The following is a 10,672-nucleotide window of genomic DNA, read 5'->3' as shown; positions in this document are numbered from 1 at the left end:
TGGCTCAGCTCTGAGTTCCGGAGAGGGGCGGGAGTCAGTTCAGGGGTGTGTCTGAGCTCGGGATCTGTGTCTGAGGCGGGGATCTGAGGCCAGGATTTGGAGACTCCTTAGACTTTTTTTTTTTTTTTTTTTTTTGCGGGGTGAGGGTAATCTAGGTTTGGGGGTCGACAATGACAGTGGGAGGAAACAGGAGACTGGGTCGTATCTGAAAGGCACTGAGGTAGGATCTTGGGGTGGGGGGATGGTGTTGAAAGTTGAGGCATGGATCTGGAGAGGGGAAGTTGAAGCCTGCCCGACGATACGAAGTATCTGGGTGAATGTGTGGGGGATTGACGGTGCAGGGCTGTGAATCAGGGTCAGGCTCAGTACCAGATCTTAAATGAGAAGAAAAGAGGCTAGAAGAATAGAGCTGCCACAGCCTTTTTCCGAAAGCGACTCACACCCAGACACACCCACCGTCTAGCCCTCGTCCTCTGTGGCTGGAGGGAAGGCTGTGCCAGGCTCGCTAGACCCTGCCCCCACCCGGCCTTCTAGCTCCCAGCGGCTCGGACTCCGGCAGGGGTCTGTCTCCCCGGCCCCCGGGGAGTCTTGGGGGCGTGGCCAGCAGCCCGGCGCCTGCGGCTCCGGATTGGCTTCCCAGCGGGCCCGTGGGCGGGGTTTCGGGTTGGGTCCCGCTCGGCGGTTCGCAGACGGCGGGGAGGCGGGGCCGGCGGGAGCCCTGCAGCCAATGGACGGGCAGCCCCCGAGCAGTTACAAAGGGCCGGAGCGAGGCCGCCGCCGCGGCAGGGGAGGTGGGGCGAGGCGAGGCTTGTTGAGGCAAGGCGGCGGCCGGGCCGGGCCGGGCCACAGGCGGTGGCGGCGGGACTATGGAGGCAGCGGCCGCTACTCCGCGTCCCCGGCTGCTCCTCCTCATGCTGGCGGCGGCGGCCACGCTGGTCCCGGAGGCAGCGGGTGAGCAGCGGCGCGGCAGGGCTGGCGGGAAGCTTCGGGGCGCGCGGGCCGGGCCCGGCCTCTGGCTCACTCCTCTTTCTCAAACATGGCGCGGGGCCGGGGGCGCAGGTGGCGGCACCCGGGCCGGGCTTTCCTGGTCTGGCCGCTGCCTCGCGAGCCGCGGGCGGGCAGCGGAGGCGGGGCGGAGGCGTGGGTCCGAGCGCGGGTGAACGTGCCCGGCAGCCCGCAGCCACCGCGGCTGCTGGCTCTTCGCGGGGAGGTGGCGTCGGGCGAAGCCGTCCGAGGTCCGGGGCTGCCCTCTGGGGAGCGAATGGGCGCGCGGGCCGAGGGCCGGAGGGTGTGAGGCTGGCGGAGACCGGCAGAGCTGGGGCTGCCCCCCGGTTCCCGCGAGGCGCTGCGTGGCGTTGTCCCAGGCACCGCACCCCGAGCGAGTTGGTCCTCCAGGCTCCAGGGGCCCGGGCGGGGTTGAGGGGTCGGAGGAAGCTTCCAGGGCGGGGTGTGCGCTCTGAGCCTCCAGGCCTCCCCCAGCAGTGGGAGGGGATGTGTGTGGCAGAGACCCTCGGGGTCAGCGAGGCCTCCCTGGCCTTTGACATCGGCTTGACCCCGCCGAGTGGGGCTGCTTCTCCAGCCGGGGGCGGTTTTGGAAGAGGAGCTGCTGCGAAGCTTTGTGTGAGGACTAGGAGGCAATAAGATGTGTGGACTGGTTCTTCTTTCGTGCGTCTGGGGAACGCTGAAGTGGAATCCGCTCACCAGAAGGCTGCGGATTGTTTTGGTAGTAGAAACTTGAAGGTTTGCTCACTCTGCGGGGTTTGGAATGTTTGAATGGAAATGACTCTGAATTGATCAAACGCTTTTATTTCCTCGAAGGAGCATCGGTAGAGAGGTTCGATTTCTTGAGTGACATTAGTTTGAATCGGTCGTCTGTGTAACTGGTTTTCGAGGTACAGTATTTGTTAGGTTTTCCAAAATATTAAATCAGGATGGGGTATGGGGTCATCACCTACCCAGTGGAAGGGGGAGTGAAAAACTTTGTTAGCACTCAGACTGTACTACTGGAAACTGAAATGTGGAGCCTTAGTGAAAGCAACTAAAATAAAGTGAATACATTTTTATTTCTCTCACTGAACACAGAATGTTTTAAAAACATTTCAAGACTTAGGGTGCCAGTTATTGTTAATAGCTACTGTCTATTAAGGGCTTATTATGATACAGAGGCATAAAGTACACCGAAGTACATTATCTGATCCTCCCAACTAAACCCTGAGGGCTGGTGGCGATTGCCCCATTTTACAGAAGAGAAAACAGGTGTGGAGAGGATGAGTGCTCAATTGCTAAAAGCTGCATTTAGGATTTGCAGCGAAGGTTTCAGGGTCCAAAACCTACACATTTTAATATGCATACCTGTCTGGCATTGCCCATATTCATTTTTAGATTTTTGTCCTCACAATTAGAAAAACAATTTGGCTTCTTTCTGATTTCAAGTACTTTTTTTTTTTTTTTGGCCACACTGCATGGCATGCAGGATCTTAGTTCCCCCTGCAGTAGAAGCTTGGAGTCCTAACCACTGGACTGCCAGGAAATTCCCTTCAAGTACATTCTTATAGTCCCTTCAGGCTAGGCCTACCTTTGAGGATACAGTGGATTTTTGACATTGCCTGAGACGGGGGGCAAGATAGATATGTGGATAGGTAGGAGAATCAGTATAATTATGCATCAAGCATAAGTAACATTTCCACACCACTAATTAACTCAAATAGCATAGTTCACTCTTTTCCACTGAGCTTAGCACACAAAGTGTTCATGTATTCAAATAACAGAATTGAGCTTACTAGATACACAAAGCATTGCCCAGTTCATGCCCTGGAGGAGCTTACAGACTACATTGGCATGCATACAATACAAAGCTGATCCAGGCGCTATTATCCTTAAGTCTAGACTACCTCAACTGGTCTGCCTGCTCTCCTTGGTTATGTTGATGTTTCCATTCATCCTTTCATACCTTCTGAAGAAGCTCAAATGCTTTTTAAAATTTATAACTTGAGGGACTTCCCTGGTGGTCCAGTGGCTGGCACTGCAAGCTCCCAATGCAGGGGCCTGGGGTTTGATCCCTGGTCAGGGAGCTAGATCCCACATGCTGCAGCTGAGACCCAGTGCAGCCAAATAAATACACACAATTTTTTTTTTTTTTTAATAATTTGACCTTCATTTTTAAGAGTCTGCAGTTGTTCCTTATTGTCTGGGTATCAGTTTTATATTTTTCTGCCCTGTCCAACATAGATTTCTTTGGGGAAATTGGTCCCTTGTCTTTGGTACACAGTTTAGTACCATTATGTTTACATAGATTTCCCATGTGAGAATGCTTTAGCTTCCTGTCACTTTGTAACTTTTTCTTTGAAAACATGCCCAAACCCAACTATTCTTTACATTAATGCCTCTTGAATGTATCTTCTTTCTTCATAGGCAGCTATCAGGTTTAGTCCTGCCTGTTATCCCTCAAATCCATTTGCTTTCCAGAGTTTCTCTCACCTAGACTTTTCTGTAGGCTGCTGCCAAGCTAACCTTCCTCAGCCATCCCCACAAGGGGTTTATAAGATTTCCCATTTGTATTCAGTGCTTAGAGCAGTACTTGAGGCTTATGATTAGGGCCATTTCTGTATCTAGCTAGGGATCTCTCATTCTGCTACTGCAGACCCTCGATTCCAGTTGTTTTCTGTTTTCCCACCCACTCCTGATTTTTCAGCCTTTTTACTACAGATTTAATTTTGCCCCTTTTGGGAGTGTGAGAAGTTTTTAGTCCTGACTTCCTATACTGGTTTAGTTTGTGAACTATTTGCTTGAACTGCATAGGACTTACACTTGGTGTTTTCTCTTTCTACCACCTTACACTGTTACTTAAATATTCTCTTGAACATGTTGTAAGTACCCAGAGGGCAAGGGTCATGCTTTTAATTTCCTTTTGGTTTTAGAAGCTAGTACTATGTTTTATATTCTGTTCCATTTAAGTACTTGTTGACTAAATGAATTCTATTTGACTTGAGTACTCCTTTAGTAATTATACTGTTATATGTAAGTACAGTTTATACAGTATTGAGAATTCTGTGTATAATCAGAAAAGTCTTGTAACTGCTAGTTATGCAGAAAATGGGGATGATACCTACTTTGCCTAGTTTATGAGATTGTGGAGATCAAATGAGAAAATGATATTAGAGTTTGAGGTTGCTGTTTTGTATTGTTATTAATAGGAGGGCTGATGTTCAGCCAGAAATTCCCACTGGGCCACCTGTGTTTTGATTGGTCAGACATCCTTTCTGATTGGTTGGTCCCACTGTGGTGCTAGTTGTTAATACTTTTAATATCACCCCTGCAGAGAGGCATCAGTATTCAAAGAGGGAAGTGAGTAGTCTAGGCTGAAGTGACTGGGGGAGGGAGGCTTCCTGGACACTTCAGGACTTAAACAGACTTTGAAAGGTAGCTGGAATTCATTGAGGCAGAGTGGGGGATGTGATTAGTGTTAAACTCTCTCTTTGTAAACTACGTCCCCCAGCTCCCCTAAGGCAGAAAGCAAAAGCTTTTATTGTCTGGCTGGCAAGTTACTCTATAATTTCCTTATTCTAAAATGTGGGGTTTGGATATATTAACTACTTTTATTCCCCAGTTCTAAAAATTCTCTAATATGTGACTAAAGCAGAAATGAAATATAAGTGGGATAAGAGAGAATAATGTAATAGGATGCCCACTAGGGCTAGGCATTTGAATGTTGAAAGTCATAAGTCACTCAGTTTACAGATGGAAAAACATGGGTTAGGTGAATTTCTCAGGGTAGGGAAGAACCAGGACAGGAACTTTGATTTTTCTCTAATCCTGGATCTTGTGTACTATATGGCACTTTAAGATATGAAGGACTTGGATCAGGGAGGAACAGAGTTAATGGAGTGACTTTTGTAAGTGAAGTTACAACCTTGAATTTCACAGAGCTAAAGAAATGTGAGTTCTGAAAGTGGGAGAGAGGGGGAATAATTATAAGTTATAAAGTCCTTAAGAGAATGTTAGTATCTTTTTTATACTTCTGGAAAAAAATAAAAAGTGGACCTGGTGTAGTGTTTGTTGATTAAGAAATGTAGACATATTAATTTGGAAGAAATTTTGGGTTAATTGAAGTGGGGTGTAGGTCTTGTAGTACATGGTGGTTAGGTTTAGAATTTTAGATGAACTCTTTTTTTTTTTTTTAAGAAAAAAACATTTTTTAATGGGTAATACATTGTAAATACGTTTTATTTTTATTTTGTTTTTTTTCCACTTGACCTGCAGGATCTTAGTTCCCTGACCAGGGATCAAACCTGTGCCCCCTGCAGTGAAAGTGCGGAGTTTTAACCACTAGAACGCCAGGATCTACTTTGTAAATGTTGAAATTAAACGGGGAACTGATATGTTAAAAATAATCAAAAGGGAAGCCAGTCTTCTTGTGGGGAAGGCTGCTCCTGTGGACTTCACTTGAAAGCTCCTAGGCCTAATTGAAACGATTACCTGGACTCAGTACCGTTCTTGTAGTAGTGCTATATTGTATTAGATATGTTCACGTCTAATGAAGTGGGTTTTGAAAATGCCAGTATCCAGTGGATTGCCCTTTTGATGTGAGAACATGTCTTTTCAAACCACAGAATCCCCTGCACATGTCCAAAAACCTCATGCCTTTTGCTGTTCTTTCTTGGTCGTGGATTGCATAATGCAACTTTCTCTGAACAGACAGACTGTGGTTTGATGCCATGTGATTGGGTCACGTCTTTGCTTCCTGGTTCTGGAACTGAGGGCAGAAGCTGGCATGTTTCTCAGAACTTTTCATGCCTTGTCCCGTAGAATTGGCTCAAGAAAACTTTTGGACTCTTCTATTTTTATTTATTTATTTATTTATTTATGTCATACATTGATATGAATCAGCCATAGATTTACACGTATTCCCCATCCCGATCCCCCCTCCCACCTCCCTCTCCACCCGATTCCTCTGGGTCTTCCCAGTGCACCAGGCCCGAGCACTTGTCTCATGCATCCCACCTGGGCTGGTGATCTGTTTCACCATAGATAGTATACATGCTGTTCTTTTGAAATATCCCACCCTCACATTCTCCCACAGAGTTCAAAAGTCTGTTCTGTGTTTCCGTGTCTCTTTTTCTGTTTTGCATATAGGGTTATCGTTACCATCTTTCTAAATTCCATATATATGTGTTAGTATGCTGTAATGTTCTTTATCTTTCTGGCTTACTTCTAAAAATGTATAGTCTGTCTTGACCCAGCCTAACTCCAATACTTAGGGTAACATTTAATGCCTTTCTTAATGTAGTTTTCTCAGTATCAAATCCAAGCAGTCTCCATAAATATTAAGATTTGCTGCTACTCTGAATTAGATCCAGGTTTAACTGTACAGTTTCAGTCCAGATAGTGCAAGTAGGTTTCTTACGGTTACCTTTTTCTGGTGTGAACTTAGGATTGACTGACTTGTAGGCTTTTTGCCTTAGAAACTTTCTCATATGCTAGAGGAATAAGCCTGATTGGTTTTATGGGTCCAGTTTTATAGATCAGATCTGGCCTTTTGACAGCTGCTTTCTCAGTTTGGCAATCTGAGAGCAATAAGCATTATAAAGAATGATTTATAACTTAAATTATGACTTATAGGATATACAAATAGGTTGCTTTCACATTTCTCAAAGGTTTAGTGGACCTTGCATCATCTTATCAATCTGAAAGGAACATATTTTAAGAATGTGCCAGGAATTCTACCTGCCTTGTCTCATTTAATTCGCATGACCAACCTTAGATGAAAGCTGTGTAATAATACAAAAACTTCTTACTATGTACCAGTTAATTTCCTGAAGAGTCTTTTTAAGTCCATTTGTTCCCAAGTCCAGTGACCAGTGCTCCGGAAATAATTGTAGATTTTGATGATATTGGTTTTAACCCAAGATTCTTTTTAGTTCTTTTAAATATTTTTCAAAGATGTTAACATTTTGTCATTCATATTTTAATCATAAACACATTTGTAAAAGGAAGACCCTTCAGATGGAACAGATAGTGACTAACAGTAATCCAACTACTGAGACTCAAATGATTGAGCATTAATTACCATTAACTCCATCTGCCTGCGTAGGCATAGTTTTGTCGGGATTTTGCTCAGATCGGAACTTAGTTTGTATTGATGAAAGTTGGTAAAATAGAGCTTCTGTGTTTCCATTTTCCAGACCAGGAAACTGAGGTCATGGTGGTAATGAGTGGAGCCTGTGTTTGAGCTTCTCAGAGTGTGGCCTCTTCGCTCTACATCATACTGCTTTCGTACACAGTGAACACCTTGTTACGCTCACTGTGTCAGGAAGGATTTTTTTTTTTTTTAAACCATGAGAATTTGCTTCACTTTGTCTTTATTATGGGATTCCCTGGTCTTTATTACAATTCACCTCTTTGAAATTGTAGGTTACTCAGATCTTGCAGTCTTTGACATAGATAATTTTAATTTTTCCAGTGAGTCTAGTGACAATTGATCACTCACTATTTGTGTTGATTTGTTTATATTCATAGCAGACTCTTATGCTTCTCAAATTAACATAGGCACAGACCTGAAAATTTGAATCAGAGAAAAGGAAAAAGCTATCATTGTCCATCATTAACGTTTGGCTTATTCTTTCTCCTCCATACATTTTTTTGTATAATATAAACATTCTTTAATCATTCTGTTTTAGTAGTTTATCAAAACTAATAAATATGTTTTTAAGATGGCAGAACTTTGACTTGAAGAAGAAATAACTCATTTAAAATAAGCACATATTTAGTAATGGTCAACACAGTGGAAATATAGAAAAAGAGGCACACTTGCTTTCAAGGAGTTTGATGGTGGGGTAATAATGATGAATAGAGATTCAGTAATAGAACTTCAGGGACTGCTTCACAGAGGTGATAGGACTTGATCTGTGCCTTGCAGGACAGGGATGGTTTAGACAGGATGAGGGGCAGAGGGAAAGTCCTCCTGGGTAGGGGAGGATGATGTGAGTGAAGAAGGAGCATGCTAAATTTGAGGAATTTAAGGGGAGGAATGGAAATTCATGATGTTGACATTATGGGTAGGCTCAAGAGAATTGTGAGCCTTGAAAATCAGGTGGATGGTTTTAGTAATTTTAATGTGGAAAAAGAGTGTCTGACCGTACCAAAGAGGAGATGGGGCAGGGTGGCTACCCAGGAACTCCGCAGTAGGTCTGATGACCTCGGCTTTGTGACATTTCAGAGAAATCGGAGGGGCTGGTAGCAGGGCGTCTGCATGACTGTCCCCCACAGATCTGCGGAGCTTCCTCCCTCACCTCTTCTGTGTTTTTGATCACATGTCACCTTTTTCTCAAAGAAGCTAACCCTGACCACACTTCTGTAACTGCCGTTATCTTGCTTTTCATTTCTTTTTTTTTTTTTAACACTGCCTTCTAAAATACTGTTTGTGTATCATACTTACTAATTTACTGTGTTTATTGTTTCCTTCTAACTAGTAGGATATAAACTTCATGAAAGTGGCTATTTTTGTTTTGTTCATCAGTTTATCCTGAGTGCAAAGAAAGTGCCTGGTGCATCATAGACACTCAGTAAATATTTATTGAATATTTAAGGCAGTAGCTCTTAACTGTAAAAAGGTGGAGTACTGGTTTTTAGAAGGACTCCATGATATAAAAACAAGTGATTCCAGGGTTTTTATATCTAGATAATTCCTTTAACTAGTAAGGAATTTGGTGAGAGAAAGATTGAAGAGAAATGAATTCTGCTTTGAGCATGTTGAGTTTGAGGTGAAAATAGGATAGGCAAGTGAAATGGTTTCAGTAGACTGAAAAATGGTTGGAATGGGAGAGGACCTTAGGGAGAGAAATGATATCAGCATTTGCTTTCCATCTCATTCTTGGGGATTCTTATGCCCCCCAAACTACCTGAAGTATTTATTTTGACCCTGAATTCCTAGCTTAGATCTGGAGCCTCGCTCGGTTCATGTTATATTGTTCCCTCCTGCGTTGCAGGTCTGTATTTAGAGTACCTGGCAGATAGCCTGCTACTGATAAATATTCAATGAATGAGACTTATTATACATTTAGATAAGTGGAGGAATGTCTTTTGGAAGAGGAAACAGATGTCTCTAATGAAGAGCTATGAGTAACTGGTGGACTGAGAAGCAGATCTCACTAGTGTAAGGAAGGACATTGTGTCAGTGGGGAGCAGTCCTAAGGTGAAACCTTGTAAGGCACTGTGCTCCCTGTCACTGCAAATGTTCAGGCAGAGGTGGTAGGCAGAGACAACCTCCTGTCCAGAAGTTGTAGATTACATTTCTTGCGTTATGTGAGAGGATGGAATTGATTATATCCAAGCTCTTTTTCTACTCCAGAATTCTGTACTTACACGTCCAGGCTTCCTTGCTGTTTTTAGCTAATGTACAGGCTCTCCACTTCCCTAGCATTCATGACTTCAAGATGAGCACCTTTTGTAACTTACTGTTTGGGAAAAATTGATTCAGTGCTTGGCTTGTCCTCTGGCCACTTTCCATAAAAGGATTTAGGAAGCTTGAAATAAAAATACATGCAGTAAGACCAAAGCTAGTGATCAAAAAGATAAGAACCAGTAAGTAAAAGGGGAAAATAAGAACAGTTAACCATAACTTTTTCACTGTTAGTAGTAGAGCTAATAATTAGCTTTGAGTTTTCTAGCAGGGAGGGCCATACGGGAACCTGAGAGCTTACATAGATCTCATTGCCTATAGCTGAGAACACATGAGGAGGCTGCCACCTTCACTAATAAAGCAGAGCTCCCAAACATGAAGATTGCAAAGTAGGGAGCAGCTGCAAGTGGCCAGCGCTCCGCGCAGCTGGCAGCCCTGACTCCTGCTCTCAGCCTTCCTCCTTAACATGCTTGAGCACTTAGTTTAGTCCTGCTGCTGCCGTTTGTCTTCTCTACTCTTAAGGACACACTCAGTCAGTTCAGTCGCTCAGTCGTGTCCGACTCTTTGCAACCCCATGAATCGCAGCACGCCAGGCCTCCCTGCCCATCACCAACTCCCGGAGTTTACTCAAACTCATGCCCATTGAGTCGGTGATGCCATCCAGCCATCTCATCCTCTGTCGTCCCCCTTCTCACTCCTGCCCCCAACCCCTCCCAGCAATCAGGGTCTTTTCCATGAGTCAACTCTTTTGCATTAGGTGGCCAAGTATTGGAGTTTTCAGCTTCAACATCAAGTCCTTCCAATGAACACCCAGGACTTATCTTCCTTCAGGAAGGACAGGTTGGATCTCCTTGCAGTCCAAGGGATCTCAAGAGTCTTCTCCAACACCACAAGTCAAAAGCATCAATTTTTCGGCGCTCAGCTTTCTTCACAGTCCAACTCTCACATCCATACATGACCACTGGCAAAACCATAGCCTTGACCAGACGGACCTTTGTTGGCAAAGTAATGTCTCTGCTTTTTAATATGCTACCTAGGTTGGTAATAACTTCCAAAGAGTAACGTCTTTTAATTTCATGGCTGCAGTCACCATCGGCAGTGATCTTGGAGCCCAAAAAAATAAAGTCTGACACTGTTTCCACTGTCTCTCCATCTATTTCCCATGAGGTGATGGGACCAGATGCCATGATCTTAGTTTTCTGAATGTTGAGCTTTAAGCCAGCTTTTTCACTCTCCTCTTTCACTTTCATCAAGAGGCTTTTTTTTTAGTTTCCT

At 44.3% G+C, this 10,672-nt stretch overlaps 1 protein-coding gene across 2 annotated transcripts in view; it reads left to right on the top strand.

Annotated features, from left to right (window-relative positions):
• Positions 1 to 762: 762 nt before the first annotated feature.
• Positions 763 to 10,672, top strand: part of TGFBR1 (transforming growth factor beta receptor 1) — a 75,080-nt gene continuing 65,170 nt past the window's right edge. Inside the window, exon 1 of one of the 2 annotated variants that reach the window (XM_043487109.1) lies at positions 763 to 951. In XM_043487109.1, the coding sequence (XP_043343044.1) occupies positions 867 to 951 (85 nt within the window). In that variant the 5' untranslated portion in view covers positions 763 to 866. The remainder of the gene's footprint in view (positions 952 to 10,672) is intronic. The other variant, XM_043487111.1, reaches the window with a different exon arrangement.

Source organism: Cervus canadensis, chromosome 14, assembly GCF_019320065.1.
Source record: "Cervus canadensis isolate Bull #8, Minnesota chromosome 14, ASM1932006v1, whole genome shotgun sequence".
Classification (NCBI taxonomy): domain Eukaryota; kingdom Metazoa; phylum Chordata; class Mammalia; order Artiodactyla; family Cervidae; genus Cervus; species Cervus canadensis.
The sequence above is the reverse complement of the archived record's forward strand: the minus strand, read 5'-3'. Positions and strand labels throughout refer to the sequence as shown.